Source organism: Pipistrellus kuhlii, unplaced genomic scaffold, assembly GCF_014108245.1.
Source record: "Pipistrellus kuhlii isolate mPipKuh1 unplaced genomic scaffold, mPipKuh1.p scaffold_m20_p_4, whole genome shotgun sequence".
Taxonomy (NCBI): Eukaryota; Metazoa; Chordata; class Mammalia; order Chiroptera; family Vespertilionidae; genus Pipistrellus; species Pipistrellus kuhlii.
In genome coordinates this window covers 90,652,946-90,670,024 of record NW_023425540.1, presented here as the reverse complement: position 1 = coordinate 90,670,024, position 17,079 = coordinate 90,652,946, and the positions used below count along the sequence as shown (strand labels likewise).

At 47.6% G+C, this 17,079-nt stretch overlaps 1 protein-coding gene across 1 annotated transcript in view; it reads right to left on the bottom strand.

The window, feature by feature from the left end:
- Positions 1 to 6,673, bottom strand: part of PDPK1 (3-phosphoinositide dependent protein kinase 1) — a 79,452-nt gene extending 72,779 nt beyond the window's left edge. The window contains 2 exon segments of the mRNA XM_036409537.2: positions 6,071 to 6,120; positions 6,123 to 6,673. Coding sequence (XP_036265430.1) covers positions 6,071 to 6,120; positions 6,123 to 6,474 — 402 coding nt within the window. The 5' untranslated portion in view covers positions 6,475 to 6,673.
- Positions 6,674 to 17,079: the final 10,406 nt, after the last annotated feature.

Sequence of the window (17,079 nt, the reverse complement as noted above, 5' to 3'; positions counted from 1 at the left end):
CCCTTCGGTCCACAGGCCGATGCTCTATCCACTGAGCCAAACCGGTCCCGGCAGGAGTCCATGTTTTTAAACCTTTGACCTATGTTTACTTTGGGATGCTTTCATACTGGGCATTAAACTGGCAACAAACAGTTTAAGATGAGGCTCTGCACCCCTCAAACATATACAGTTCTGAATGCAGGGGAGTCAGAATGTACATGCAGGATGAAGGCACAGTGTTGTTAATAAGCAGCAAAAATGATAAGGTGGCCAGGCATTTGAAAAATAAACCACACGAAGCTTGGGTATGAGAACCAGGAGGAGAAAGTGTGAAAGAGTAACAGAAGCCCAGCAGGCATGGCGCAGTGGTTGATCATTGACCTATCTGCTGGGAAGTGAGAGGTTACGGTTTGATTCGGGTTACGGTTTGATTAGGGATTGATCCCACAACACATGTCTGGGTTGCGGGATCAATCCCTAGTGTGGGGTGTGCAAGAGGCAGCCAATCAATGATTCTGTCTCATCATTGATGTTTCTATATCTCTCTCCCTCTCCTTTCTTTCTGAAATCAATAAAAATATTTTTTTCAAAAGAGTAACAGAAGCCATCTAGAGACTCAAGGTTTAGAAACGTAAGAACATAACAAGGTATAGAACTTATTTTAGAGAAACAGAACACAATATATAACAAAACAGGGTATAGACCAAGGGGGTGGGGGGGTCATGAAAAAACTGATTGCTCCAAAAAGGCTTCACAGCCAGCTTGGGGTGGGGTCCACTAATCAGAACATCTCGGGCAAATAGGAAGGGCCTAGAGAGAACCTGGCAGCCAAGAACATCTTGGACACTATCCTGGGCTGTGCAGGCTGAGAACAGAGGCCACATGCTAGGGGTACCTGAGAAGGGACCCTCATCAAGGAGAATCAGTGACAAGCCAGGAGAGGAAGGGGGAAGTCACAGGAGCCAGTCCTAACCCTAACCCTAGTTCTTCCCTGATTAGGAAGAGAATGTGTCAATATTTTCAGCCTCACCAGGCCTGAGTGCATGTGCCCAACCCCTTCTAGATGTAACTACTTCCTTATGCAGAAGAGGATACACAGCCATGCTACAATCCAGCACACGCACTGCATTTGAGATGGGGTTCAAAAACAAGACCTGTAAAGTACAACCTTCTCCTAAGTGGTCAGATTTCCCAGGTTCAATGAAGGCATTGTCCATCCAATATCCCAGAAAGAGGGATGGAGAACAAAAAAATTAACGACAAGCACCTTTTCCCACAGGTGTCCACTACAATGGAGGTCAAAGCACTTCAGGAAATTTCAGTGAGGCGTCGAGCTTCCCTGCAAATCTTATCAGCCTTCCCTGTCACCACCCAATACACAGCTGTCACTTTGAGATACTATTCCTGCTGCAGTTAAATTAATTCCAAAAGAGAAAAACAGGTTGGAGAGATATGTTAACAATGAAATTCACTGTAAAAGTAAGCTTTTAGCTAGATGAATTCAGACTATAATACACCAGACACACACACACACACACACACACACACACACACAGCCCCTGCATGCAGCCTCTCATCAGCCCTCTACAACGTGGGCAGCACTGCCTAGCAGCTCCACATGCAAAAGACAAGAACATCCAGAAAGAACTTGGCATCCAGACATTCCTTCCAACCATCCCAACAGGCTGCAAGCTGACTTAAAGCCCAGTGGCTGGTACAGAGGGCGTGCGATCTTGTCTGTGGATAGAGGAGGTCACTGGGCCATCAGGAACTATGTATCCCCTTCCTCAGGCCCCTCAGAAACACTCCAGGTGGAAAGCACACTTGCTTGTCCTTCTGTGGGCTATGTGCCTGGTCATGGGCTGCTAATGTCAGACCTGGCCATCTTTTTCACACACAGTTTGCAATGCTGTCACTTCTGCTTCTGTAGGGCTGGGTGTGATCCAACTATTTAAACAGAAACCTGACTCGGTTGCTCTGATAAGGCATTTGGCGCCCTCAAACCTAAATCATTTGGAATGAACTATCTCCCTAACACAGCCAAAACAACCTGGAAGCCTTACTGAGTTTGTCTCAGTAGATAGTGTCAGCCTGCAGACCAAAGGGTCCCGGGTTCGATTCTGGTAGAGGACACGTACCTGGGTTGCAGTCTCCTCTCTGGCCAGGGCCCTGGTCGGAGCACATGTAGAAGGCAACAAATCAAGGTGTTTCTCTCACATCGATGGGCTTTCCCTCTCTCTTCCATTCTCTCTAATAATCAATGGGAAAATATCCTTGGATAAGGATTTTATTTATTTTTTTATTATTATTTTTTATATTTTTATTGATTTTGTCCAGAGAGGAAGGGAGAGAGATAGAGAGTTAGAAACATCGATGAGAGAGAGTCATCGATCAGCTGCCTCTTGCACACCCCCACTGGGGATATGCCCGCAACCAGGGTACATGCCCCTGACCGGAATCGAACCCGGGACCCTTCAGTCCCCAAGCCGACGCTCTATCCATTGAGCCAAACCGGTTTCGGCTGGATAAGGATTTTAAAGTAATAATAAAAAAAAAAAAGAGGAAAAAGAAACAAACCTTGTGCAATTATATAAATGCAAACAGCATCAAGCTCTGTAAACAGACTCCAAGAACCATCATGAACCCAACAGGCCGTTCTTCTCTGACAGGAGCATCAGAACACAGTTCCCGCTGTCCTTGAGAAAACACACTCTGCCTGTTGTGTTGACTCAGCTAGTGGATACACAACCAGTTCTCAATATTCAAACAATTTTTTTTCTGAGGGTCTCGTGTCACAACGAACAAGAACGCGAGAAGGCACTACTGTCAAGTCCTAAATGATACTTGTCTAAAACTTACAGTTTCCACACCAGCACTTCCTCCCTGGTGATCTGCCCTTTGAACCTGCCTTCAAAACAACTGTGCTCCACACCCCTCCAGCCAGCTGTCATCACAAGGGCAGGCAGACAGAGCTGGCACACGTGAGTCCAGCCCCTGCACCTGCTGAGGGAGTCATTTCTGCATCAAGTGTCCTCGGCATCAGCTCTTCACTCTAGTCAAAGTCGGTTTCCACAAAAGGCACCCCTTAGGAGGGGGCACAGTAAAGTGCCAGTGAAGGCTCTCCACACATCATCATCTCAGAAGGAATGGACCCCCCCCTCCGCCCCCATCTATGCAGTGCTTCCCAGGTCATCATGCACTTGCCCTACATGCACCCAAACCTCCCATCAGGAGTCTCAGGAGTTAAGGGCACAAATTCAAGGGACACACACCCAGGAGATACCTTTCCCTCCTCCCCAAGCTGTGCTACAGGCAGCCTAGAGTCCACACCTGCTTTCCCTAGCTGCCCAAAGCAAAGCCTTTCCAGGCCCCAAATCTCTACATGCATGTGCTGTGACACCTCTCAGGAAACACATGTCCAAACAGTAGAACAAACCCACACTTCCACCTCATTAGCATGGGACTTCACCTCACCAGCGCTGGCCTCAGCTCAGTAACTGTGGTAGGGATGTCATGGGGAAGAAACACATCACTCTAGAGGAGGAGCTACCTACCAAAAGGGAGAATGAAAGTCAGAACCCACTTCTTTCCATGTTCTGTTTTCCCCACCACCGGCCCACACAGATACAGCACCTCTGCACACACACCGCCACCTACAGCTGCAGGGAGCCACTCTGCTAATGACCACGTCTTCATTCAACAAAATCGCTGCACAGATCTTTTTTCCAAAGGGAGGATTCCAAGCCTCACCATTCAGAACACCAGCCCTCAAATGAGGATGAACCAGAGCCTCTTTCCAAACAGCTGCTTTCTGACAGTGTGAGGCTGCAACAGGCTCCGGGGGCCACAGAGTTCAGCTCTGCCCAAAGCAATAGTGTGCTTCCCTCCACGTAACACCGTCCCTCCAGCCCCCAGCGCAGTTAACACATTCGGGCACAACCCCCTGGGAAAGACCTTCTGGGCAGGGGACGGAGCACTTCCTTACACTGAGTGCTGCACTGAACTGCCCAGCAGACCCTCATGTGAGGGGCAGGGGAGCACCTGGTCTCTATCCCTCAGACAGACTCTATTTACCACACAGGTTCTTAACGTTTCCTGCGCCTGTGCCCACACCTGTAGAATGGGAATGACCCCTACCTGGAAGCTGTTGACAGAATCCGAGCAGCACAGTGTGAACTATCCAGCCGAGTGCCCGCCTGAGAGGAAGTGCTCACTCAGGGGGCCACCGCCCAGGGCCCACCTCACTATCCAGCTGGGCAGGCCGTTTCAGACTTCACAACTCCTACTGCCCCCTGCTGGCTGAGCACACTTATAGAAATAGGAAAATAAGTCACTGGTCAGGGGATTCTCATACAGTGCCACCTTAGAATTCCAAACTTGACAGCAACTCATTGAACCATGCAAATCTACCGGTCCCCATGTAGGAAAAAAAAGAAAGGAAGAGAAAGAAGAGAAAGAAGAGAAAGAAGAGAAAAGAAAGAAAGAAAGAAAGAAAGAAAGAAAGAAAGAAAGAAAGAAAGAAAGAAAGAAAGAAAGAAAGAAAGAAAACCCTATTTTGGGATGTCTCTGCCATTACTGATGGGAAACGTGGCAGTCCACATGTGAAGGAACCTAGCTGCAGACACAAAATCCTGGTTCTCTCACTTCCTGATGGAAGGTCTAGTCTCTATTCTGTAATTCATTTCTTCTCACTGGATTCCAGCGTTTTGCACTAAAAAGTTGCCTCATGCCAAGAAAACACCCCGTGTCAAATACCATCCCATGGAACTACACAGACTATGAGAAAATGCACCTCTTCTCCTCCAATGGACCCCATCAAAGCACACACCTTGCACTGCAACAGCATCACTGTGTGCAAGTTTCTTTTACAAACATCCAGGATTAACATCGGCCCCAGCCTCAACTGAGCTTCACCAAACCTCCTAAATGGTGTTTGTGTGTGCTCACCCAGGCGCCCCTGGGGCAATAATCACAGACATCCCTTTTGCCTTTCACCATTTTCTTCCACAGAACAGGTTCTCCTCCTCTTGGACCCTGGGTTATCACCCATCTCCACAAAGCTCAGTGTTCTTAACGCGAAGTCCACGGGTGAGCTGCAGAAGGTTCGAGAGCTTCCTGAAGTCATTACAAAATGCAATGCAGCTGTGCGTTCTTCTCAGGAGAGGACGCATACCTTCCATCAGATCCTCAAAGGGGCTCAGGACCGCCACCCCCAAATGATAAGGGTCAAGCACATTTCACGGATCGGGGGGATCTGCCCTTTCAACCAAACTTTGCAAGTTGTCTACACATTCTCCCTCACTCCACATTCGCACACAAGGTATAAAACCTTAAACCGTCTTCCCAAGAGCAAGAGAAATAAACATAAAAATATAGGGATACTATTAGCAACATAGAGAAAACATAGAAACGCTAGATAAACTTTTAGCAAAACATTTAACCTATCAAACGCTTTTTCTTTCCCCACAAAACCTCTCCGCCCTGCCATGCTCCCTTTTCCCTGGTCAGTGGGGTTAAGCCGAGCTTCCTAGGGGCTTTCCCCAGCACCGGTGCCGGCTCCGCAGGAGCGCGGACACAGGTCAGGAAAAGCAGCCTCGGGGCCGGGAAAGGAGCCGCGGCCTCCGTGCTCACCGGGAATTCGGAAGGCCCGGAGCATCCCCAGGTGCTCTGAGGAACGAGCTCCCACCTCCTGCTGCTGCTGGGGCAGAGCACCGAGACCTCTTTGCGGTGAAGGCCCCTGGCGGCCCCTCCGCACAGAAGGAAAAGGAACCCCGAAGGCTCGGCTCTAGGCCGCGCCGAAAACAAACTTTCCAAACACTTGCACCCCGACCGGCTGGTGACACCTCCCCGGCTTCCCCGCCCTCTGCGCCCCTGTCAGCACCGGCGCCCACCTCACGGACGCCGGACTCCCCTCGGGGGCTGATGGGGTCCCCGCAGCGCCCGCGGCCCTCCTCCGCCCCGGTGCCCGGCCCCAGGTGAGACGCCGCCCGGCCCTCGGAATCCTGGGCCGCCGAGCTCCGTCGGGCCCAGGCGGCCGCCGCGCTCGGGGCGGTGACCGGCCGGTGGCCCCGGCCGCTGCGAGCGCACTCACCAGCTGGCTGGTGGTCCTGGCCATGGGCCCCGCGGCGGCTCGGGTTCCTATCCGCAGCCCCGCGCGCCTCTGCGCCTCCTCAGCGTCCTCCTCTCCAGAGCGGAGCTCCAGCAATGGCCGCCCTCAACCTGCGCCCGCCCCGCCGCTCGCCGCCCCGCCCCCGCACGGCGCTGGGCGGGACTTCCTTCAAGCCGCGGCTGCCGCCCGCGCTCATTGGCCGCGCTCGCTGTCGTCACGCGGCGGCCCCGGTCCGCTGAGGCGGCGCCCGGGAGCCGCACTTCCGGGTTGGGGCCCAGCAGGCTGGCGCCGCGCAACCCGGTGGTGGGAGGCGGAGGCGCGACCGGGTGGGAGCCAATCCCGGGGCTGCGGGGCGGCGCGGGGCGGTCCGGGGGGCGAGCTGTCATCTCGGGCTCCCGGACTGGGGACACGGGGCTCGCAGGGGCCGGGCCGCCAAGGTCACGCCCGGACCGGAGGCGAGGCTGGGCTCCCGCCCGCGCTCAGGCTCGGAAGCCCGGCTCCGCGTGAACGCCGAGAGGAAACCTGAGCGGTTACACAACCGAGAGCTGTTCCCGGTCGGAGATTGGGGCCATGGAGTCATATTTACACGGCAAAGAACAGTCCCTTCTCATCTCCGCTGATGGCCCCAGGAGCACGCTCAGAACTTCTTTGCTTATATATTTTTTTAATTGGTGGAGGTGATATTGAATGTTTTGGAAGTTTTTTTTATAGTGACGCTGTTATTTTTGTTTCTTTAAATTGCGGTAAAATAGACAACATTTATTACATGAACTAGTTTAGTGTACACTTCAGTGGCACTAAGTATATTCACATTGTTTGCGTGATGATGTTTTATAAGATGTGAAAAAATAGCAGTTATTTTAAGTTTTATTTTTTAGTCTTCACTCAGGGATATGCTTTTTTATTGAATTTGTAGAAAGTGAGGGTGGGAGAGAGAGAATCATTGGTTCCTTATTAAAAATGGAACCCATGACCTTCCCAGGTACAGTAGGACAGACCAACCAACCCGGCCACACACAGTTTTGTTCTGTGTGTGTGTGTGTGTGTGTGTGTTTAAATATATTTTATTGATTTTTTACAGAGAGAAAAAGAGAGAGATAGAGAGTTAGAAACGAGAGAGAATCATCGATCAGCTGCCTCTTGGACATATCCCACTGGGGATGTGCCCGCAACCCAGGTACATGCCCTTGACCGGAATCGAACCCGGGACCTTTCAGTCTGCAAGCCAACGCTCTATCCACTGAGCCAAACCAGTTTCGGCCACACACAGTGTTTTTAAACAAAAATTAGACTCACCTTTGTTACCTGAACATTTGCATATTTTAAGTAACCTTTTTTCCTTCCTATTTCCAAAAGACGTAGGTGTTTATTTTTTAATATAACAATACAGAAGTAACAATAAAATCACCAGACCCTTAATTCACCCTAACCAGACCTTTTTTTTTTTTTTAATACATTTTTATTGATTTCAGAGAGGAAGGAAGATGGAGAAATAGAAACATCCATGATGAGAGAGAATCATTGATCTGCTGCATCCCGCAAATCCCCCGCTGGGGATTGAGCCCACAACCCATGCATGTGCCCCTGACTGGAACTGAACCTGGGACCCTTCAGTTCTCCGGCTTACACTCTATCCACTGAGCCAAACTGGCCAGGGCACACTGGCCAGACTTATTGTTGGGTAGCAATAATAGCCCCGCTAACATTTACTCAACACTTATTCTTAGTAAGGAATTTTTTTTTTAAATATATTTTTTATTGATTTTTGTACAGAGAGGAAGGGAGAGAGATAGAGAGTTATTGTAGAAATATCAATGAGAGAGAGTCATCGATCAGCTGCCTCTTGCACACCCCCTACTGGGGATATGCCCGCAACCAAGGTACATGCCCTTGACCGGTATCGAACCCGGGGCCCTTCAGTCCCCAAGCCGACGCTCTATCCATTGAGCCAAACCAGTCCCGGCTGAGTAAGGAATTTTCATGTCTGATCTCATTTACTCTAAACAAACATCCAGCTATTGTTGCTCAACTTTCCAGTTGAGGGGGCTGAGGCATAGCACACAGTTCTGTAACTTGCCCCAGGTCTGGTAGTGCCAGACCATGCCAGAGGCTGAACTTGGACCATTAGGCTATAGGGCAGTGGTTCCCAACCTTTTCATGGCCATGCCCCACCTAAGCATCTCTAAAATCCTGATGTGCGCCTCCGCCCCACCCCACCCCCTGTGTTACATAATTCTTATTATTCAAAAAGTGAACTATTCACGTGGAAGAAGCCTAAAAGGCCATTAACCTGGTCTAAACAACCTTCCAAAGAACATGGCATCCATGACAGAGAAAAAGAAAAGAACGAGTCGAAACCGGTTTGGCTCAGTGGATAGAGTGTCAGCCTGCGGACTGAAAGGTCCCGGGTTCGATTCCAGTCAAGGGCATGTACCTTGGTTGTGGGCACATCCCCAGTAGGGGGTGTGCAAGAGGCACCTGATCAATGATTCTCTCTCATTGATGTTTCTAACTCTCTATCCCTCTCTTTCTCTCTGTAAAAGATCAATAAAATATATTAAAAAAAGAAAAGAAAAGAAAAGAACGAAAGGACTGAGGAAGAAATCACTAAGAAATGGTTAAGCCGAAACCAGTTTGGCTCAATGGATAGAGCGTCGGCCTGCGGACTGAAAGGTCCCGGGTTCAATTCCAGTCAAGGGCATGTACCTTGTTTACAGGCACATCCCCAGTAGGGGGTGTGCAAGAGGCAGCTGATCAATGATTCTCTCTCATCGATGTTTTTAACTATCCCTCTCTCTTCCTCTCTGTAAAAAAAAATCAATAAAATATATTATAAAAAAATACAATGAGATGTTATATTTTTAAAAAAAGAAATGGTTAAAAATAATAACAATAATATGAAGAGATGTGAAAAAAATAGCAAAGTTTTGAAACAACTGAAATGCACAAATATGTCACAACATATATACTGTATATGAGGCTCCTAAAACCATAAGAAATGCAAAAAAAAAATTACTGTTAATTCATTCTCTAATTGCCCCCTTAAAAATCAAATTTTTAGTCTTTATTCAGACTTCCAATCCTCAGCACATGGACTGATCTTTAGAAACAATAAAAAGGCAAGTGGAACCTCTGTCCCCCAGAAGGGCTCCTGCTGCTTTGATACTCATGTTTTTCACTTAACCATGCACTGTCCAGGAGGACTATTGGAGGAAGTGTACAGCTTATAGGTCCATATTGATGAAGCTCCCTCCTAACTTACACCGAAGTGGATCCCGGCCTCCTGCCCCATAAACAAGACCCTACTTAAATGCCTGGATTTAAGTACTTATTTCCCTAACGTGAATTTTTAGCAGATAGAACCGCTGGGTCAAATGCAAGCGTTCCTCTCAGGACTTGATGCATGCTGTCAACTGCCCACTGCCGACCCTCCTCCAGACAGTCTCACCCTCAGCTGGCACAAAGGCAAGCTCAAGGTAGATGCCAGCTCTTGCCACGGTACCAAGCCACACCAAACATTTGGGAACATTAGGCACATTAACCTAATCAATAACCCCTACTGGGTGTTAAGAGTAGGTACTCTGGCCCAGCCAGAGGGGCTCAGTGGTTCGATTCCCAGTCAGGGCCACATGCCCAGGTTGCAGGCTTCATCCCCAGTGAGGAGTGTGCAGGAAGCAGCCAATTGATGTTTCTCATCATTTCTATCTATCACTCTTCCTCCCTCTCTCTCTCTTTTTCTAAAAAGTAAAACTTATTTTTCAAAAAGAGTAGGTACTCTGACCATTTCCATTTTTTACATGAAGAAACTGAGGCGCCAATGACTTGCCTAGTCCCTGTCACAGAGTTCCTAGATCACAGAGCTCAGGATTCAAGACCTATCCTGACTAACCATGGCACCCTGACCTCGGCCACTATACTCAATTGCCTCCCAACAAATCTTGCTTTAAATGTATTTTAGTCTTCACAAAGTAATATTAACTTGTCCTCAGAGAATGTTAACCACTTTATATGATTTATGTTACTTCATATCACAACCTAATGAGATACTCTATACCATCTTGCATGTGAAAAAATCTGCCAGAGTGTACACTGAATGTGAGTGTAAAGCTATATTTATTTTTCTCAGAAAGTTACTGAGGGATGTGCTCCACTAAACTAAGAAAAAAGACACACACACAAAAAAAAAAAAAAAAGGCATGAGATTCAGGAAGTAGGAAGAAAGAGAACATGCAGGAAGGGGATGAAGGGGAGTCCTGGATTCGTCCATTCCACAAATACGTACTGATATTCCCACCACGCCAAGCACTGTGCTAGATAGTGTCAATTCATTCGTGAGTAAACACAAAAATCTCTGCCCTCATGGAACTCTGATACCATTGGCTTGTAGTTGAGGATGGGGGTGCACATAGCAAGCATCTACATAGATAAAAGCCTAAGGGACCAGGACAGGAACAACTGGTCACTGTGATGTGCACTGACCACCAGAGGGCAGACACTTAACACAGGAGCTGCCCCCTGGTGGTCATTGCCTCCCACAGCAGGGCGCCTCTCAGCGGTGCCTTTCCTGCCTCCAAGGCAGCAGGGCCGGGATGCAGCAACAGCAGAGCAGGCACAGTGAACTGGAATGAGCTGCACCTGGCCCAGGCTAGGGCTCCTACTTGGCCACCTGCCGCTTGGGGACTGCTACATCCCTCAGGGGATGTCAGACTGCTGGGTTTTGGCCCGATTCCCACAGGCCCCGGCAGTCCAACATCCCCCCAAGGGGTTCCAGATTGCGAGAGGGTGCAGGCCAGGCTGTGGGACCCCACCCGTGCACAAATCCGCGCACCTGGCCTCAAGTAATAAATAAACACATCTTATGGGATGTTAGAAGGTAATAAATGCTGTGGGAGAGAAAGAAAATCAGATAAAGAGTGCTCAAGGAGAAGGTGTGATTTGAAATAGATAATGAGAAGAAATCCGAGAATAAGATTGTGGAACACATAGACTCAAGGGCTCCAGAAAAATATTGAAAATAATAGATTAAACAACAAGAAAGCTCACTAAATGGGAGAACATATTTGCCAATGTTATCACCGATAAGGGTTTAATCTCCAACATTTACAGGGGACTCATACAACTTAACAAAAGGAAGATAACCCAATCAAAAATTGGGCAACGGAACTAAATAGGTACCTTTTGTTTTGTTTTAAATATATATTATTGATTCTTTACAGATAGGAAGGGAGAGGGACAGAGAGCCAGAAACATCGATGAGAGAGAAACATTAATCAGCTGCCTCCTGCACACCTCCTATTGGGGATGTGCCCGCAACCAAAGTACATGCCCCTGACCTGGGAACTTTCAGTCCAAAGGCGACGCTCTATCCACTGAGCCAAACCACCGGTTAGGGCAATAGATACTTTTTGAAAGAAGACAGAAGAAAGGCCAAGGGGCATGTGAAAAACATGCTCAAAGTCAGTAATCATCCAAGAGATACAAGTCAAAACAACAATGAGATACCATCTCACACCTGTCAGAATGGTTATCATCAACAAATCAGTTGAAACTGGTTTGGCTCAGTGGATAGAGCGTTAGCCTGCAGACTGAAAGGTCCCGGGTTCAATTCCGGTCAAGGGCATGTACACTTGGTTGCGGGCACATCCCCAGTAGGGAGTGTGCAAGAGGCAGCTATCAATGATTCTCTCTCATTGATGTTTCTAACTCTCTATCCCTCTCTCTTCCTCTCTGTAAAAAATCAATAAAAAATATATATATTTTAAATCAACAAACAGCAAGTGCTGTCGAGGGAGAGAGAAAGAGAGAGAGAGGGAGAGAAAGAGAGAGAGAGAGAGAGAGAGAGAGAGAGAGGGAGAGAGATATCAATGGGCTGTCTTCTGCACACTCCCACACTCCCTACTGGGGATCCAGCTTGCAACCTAGGCATGTACTGTGATGAGAATCGAACCATCAACCTTTTGGTGCATAGAACTATGCCCAATCAACTGAGCCACACATGCCAGGGCCAAATTTATATTTCAATTAAGCCTTTCCTTGGAAAAATTAGAATTTTTGTTTTGTTTTAAGTCAATACATGTTTAGATATGTTGTTGAATTATATGCTAAATAATATTAAATTATTTCATTATCCAAAACACACACACACACACACACACACACACCAAAAAAAAAACAAACAAAAAAAAAAAGTGCTGTCGAGGATGTGGAGAAAAAGGAACCCTCATGCACTGCTGGTGGGAATGCAGACTGGTGCAGCCGCTGTGGAGAACAGTATGGAGTTTCCTCAAAAAACTAAAAATGGAACTCTCATTTGACCCAGTGATCTCACTTCTAGGAATATATCCCAAGAAAGAAACTAGAAACACCAATCAGAAAGGATATATGCACCCCTATGTTCATAGCAGCACAATTCACCATAGCTAAGATTTGGAAACAGCCTAAGTGCCCATCAGCAGATGAGTAGACGAAAATCGACTGGAGTCGGAGAAGGTATGAGTGAGCTGACTCCTCACCCCTTTTAACAGAAAGGCAGTGGAAAATGAATGAAGATAAAGCACAGAGATAGCATTTGGAAAGATGGACATAAATCACAGGAAGAACACTGAAACTGTGGTTTGGTCGAAACCGGTTTGGCTCAGTGGATAGAGCATTGGCCTGCGGACTGAAGAGTCCCAGGTTTGATTCCAGTCAAGGGCATGTACCTTGGTTGCAGGCACATTCCCAGTAGTGGGTGTGCAGGAGGCAGCTGATTGATGTTTCTCTCTCATCAATTTTTCTAGCTCTCTATCCCTCTCTCTTCCTGTCTATAAAAAAAATCAATAAAATATATTAAAAATCAAAACAAAAAACACAAAAAACTGTGGTTTGGCTACACAATGGAATACTACACTGTGGTAAAAAAAAGGAGTTCTTACCTTTTGCAACAGCATGAATGGAACTGGAAAGCATTATGCTAAGTGAAATAAGCCAGTCAGAGAAAGAATAGACATCACATGATCTCACTGATTTATGGAATATAGTGAAGAACAAAAACAGATCCAGAGACAGAGAAACATCAATTAGTCCATCAAACCTTAGACTAGATTCTAGAGTAGGGGTGTCGAACTCAATCAGAGAAGGGGCCAAAATCTAAAATCCAGCCTAAATCGCGGGCCGAATGGTTTACTGAACAGTCATAAACTGTCATTGTGATGGAAACGCAGCGGAGTGCAGTGATGACAGCGCGGTGCGGGCCACATTGCAAGGCCTGGCGGGATGGATTTGGCCCGCGGGCCTTGTGTTTGACACATGTGTTCTAGAGGGAAGGTAGGGGAGATTGGGGGTCAGGGGTAGAGATCAACCAAAGGACTTGTATGCATGCATATAAGCCTAACCAATGAACACAGACAACAGGGGGTGAGGGCATGAGTGGGGGGAATGGAGGGGAGTAATGGGGGAATAAGGACACATATGTAATACCTTAATCAATAAATTAAATTTTAAAAAGAAAATAATAGATTAAAATTGAATGAAGCTGTCAGAGGTGAGGAAGACCCCAGAAAAACAGTGTACCAGAAAAGAAGAGGGGAAAAGGAATAGAGGACCAAACATAGTTTCCTAGGCACCTCACTCATCTCAGCTGTGGGTGATGTTTGCAGTCATAATACAGATGCACTGATTCAGCTGGTAATTATCAAACTCCGCCTTGGTAGAAACTGGAGTCGGAGAAGGTATGAGTGAGCTGACTCTTCACCCCTTTTAACAGAAAGGCAGTGTAAAAAGAATGAAGATAAAGCACAGATATAGCGTTTGGAAAGATGGACATAAATCACAGGAAGAACATTGAAACTAGTAGTAAGTGGAACACGAGTAGGGAGACATGAGGCAGGGGCTACTGTTTCTCTTGACATTGGTATAAGAATGAGATTTAAAAATATATATATTTTATTGATTTTTTTACAGAGAGGAAGAGAGAGGGATAGAGAGTTAGAAACATCGATGAGAGAGAGTCATCAACCAGCTGCCTCTTGCACACCCCCTACTGGGGATGCACCCGCAACCAAGGTACATGCCCTTGACCGGAATCGAACCCGGGACCTTTCAGTCCGCAGGCCGATGCTCTATCCACTGAGCTAAACCGGTTTCGGCAAGAATGAGATTTATCATATCAAGACCTGGGTAAGTCAAGGTCCTATTTGTTCCTTCAACATTGATGCAAATAAAAATTAATGAAATTTGTGGAAATTCTAAGAAGCTCTCCCATGGGAATGTAAAGCTGTGCTAGGATCTTTGTGACAGCATGGCTTTAATGTGACACACACACACACACACACACACGCACACACACACAGAAAGACAACAAAAATATATTTAGCAACAAGAGAATGGTAACTTACTGCTGGAGAATTTTATGCAGCTACTGAACAAAGAAAGAAAAAAAAAGGCAAAGCTCTGCAGAGAAAAAGAGTGAAGGCAAAGCAGCAAATTGCAGACTATGAACTGGGGTCTTTAGCTTTTTGAAAAACTTAGAGCCTCTTACACCAAAGCATAGCCATGCAGTTCCTGAGTAACTCAGAACAGGGAGAAAGAGCACTTAGAGCCAGTGGAGCAGCAGGTGGAGCCAACCACGTTTCAGCCAGCCTCAGGGAAGGGGTGAGGAGAGAAGGGGAGTGTGGAGAAGGGGGTGGTGGGAGGCCTGAAGGTGGTAGCCCTGAGCAGGCAGCAGCAACAGAAAGGCAGGGAGTGGCAGCTGACAGAGGAGGGTAGGACAGTTCTCAGCTCTTGTGGGGCCTCAGTGGCAGCCAGTGTGTAAAGCCCAGGCCAGGCCAGGCTGCTCCTCACTCCTGGCGAGAGGCAGCGTACCCCGGGTAGAGAGCCCCCTGAGAAGGCACATGGACATTCTTTTAATTCTTATCAGCTGAGCCCGAGGGCACTGGCAGAGTCCAGTTATCAGTACTGATTTCTTATCTTTATCCGTGTGCTTGGAATGAGGAACAAATAGGACCTTGACTTACCCAGGTCTTGATATGATACAAAAAAAAAAAAAATGAGGAACTTACCCAGGTCTCGATGAATAGGACCTGGGCACACCCGAAACTCCTTTTGACCTTAAACTTCCCCTTTGGAAATCAATAAATGTGCTGTGTTGTCTGTGGTGGGCGTGACTGCCTCTCCATCAGAGAGGTGGCGCCCACCTAGCGCCCAGCTTGATGAATCTATGTCTGCCTCTTGTCTCTTTCTTTCTCTATTTTCTTAATCCCAAGCTCCTTTACTCAGGAACCTGTCGTTTTCCGTGATGGACACGGGAAACAGAGAAAATGCCCCCCGCACCCTCCGTGTGTTAGCTCTGGCTGCCCTTCCCCGGACAGTGAGCAGGAGGGGAGGAGTACTCACCTGTCCCAGCGGAGTTCACGGGCATCCTGGCTGGAGGAATGGGAAGGACAGCTTCCAGCTTTTCTCTGTCCCTCCTGTGCCCAGAGCCTGCTCCTGGCAGAAGTGTGACCTCTGGACAGAATGCAATGACTGGTCTGACATTGTGAGGTCAAGTCCCACCTAGGAAGGGCCAGGAGGATGACCTTAACCATCCTGGGGGGTGGGGGTGGGGGAAGAGCTAGAAGGCTGCCTTATGTACATGGGCCATTTGTGTGGAGTACTCACTGCAAACCCAGCTCTGTACTTGCACCTGACCTGTGCTAACTCGGGTATTTCTCATTCATTCCTCTCGGCACAAGGGAGGAAATGGGGTTCTGTGGTAACGGAACTTGCCTAACTTAGCACAGCGAGTGTGTTAATTATGCAGCACTGTGTAATGACTTACCCCAGAATTCACAGGCATAGAACAACAAACATCTATTATCTCGTGGTTTCTGAGGAGCAGGAATCCGGGGGCATCTTGGGTTATTCTAGTTAGGAGTCTCTAAAGAGGTTGCCGTCAAGATGTTGGCGGTGCTGAGTCATCTAAAAGCTCCACTGAGGCTGGAGGATCCACTTCCAAGGTTGTCCATTCACCCGGATGTTGGTAGATGCCTCACTCCCTCACCCGGGGGGCAGGCCTCTCCACAGGGCTGTCTGGGAGTCTGCACCCCGTGGCAGCAGCTGGCTTTCCCCAGAGTGAATGCTTCAAGAGAAATGGAAGAAGTCACAGTGATGTGCTTTTTTAAAACATTTTTTAAAAAAAATGTTTTTTAAAAAAATGATTTTTTACAGAGAGGAAGGGAGAGGAGAGAGCTAGAGAGCTAGAAACATCGATGAGAGAGAGACATCGGCCAGCTGCCTCCTGCACACCCCACACCAGGGATGTGCCCACAACCATGTACATGCCCTTGACCAGAATTGAACCTAGGACCTTCCAGTCCTCAGACCAACACTCTATCCACTGAGCCAAACCGGTTTCGGCCGCAGTGATGTTTATCACCTAATCTCAGATTTCTTTCTTTCTTTCTTTTTCTTTCTTTCTTTCTTTTTTTAAAAAAATATATTTTATTGATTTTTTACAGAGAGGAAGGGAGAGAGATAGAGAGCTAGAAACGTCGATGAGAGAGAAACATCAACCAGCTGCCTCTTGCACACCCCCTACTGGGGATGTGCCCGCAACCAATGCACATGCCCTTGGCCAGAATCAAACCTGGGACCCTTCAGTCCGCAGACTGACGCTCTATCCACTGAGCCAAACCAGTTTCGGCCTAATCTCAGATTTCATACAGCATCGCTTCTGCCATATTTTATGCGTCACCCAGAACAGCATTAACTTTTTAAAATTGTTATAAATATATTTTATTGATTTTAGAGAAGGAGGGAGAGGGAGAGAGAGATAGAAACATCAATGATGAAAGAGTATCATTGATTGACTGCCTTCTGCATGTCCCCTACTGGGGATCGAGCCCGAAATCTCAGGGATGTGCCCTTGATCAGAATCAAACCTGGAACCCTTCAGTCCCCAGGCCAACACTCTATCTACTGAGCCAAATCAGCGAGGGCAGCATTAACACTTTGTAACATGGGCTTTTCAACCT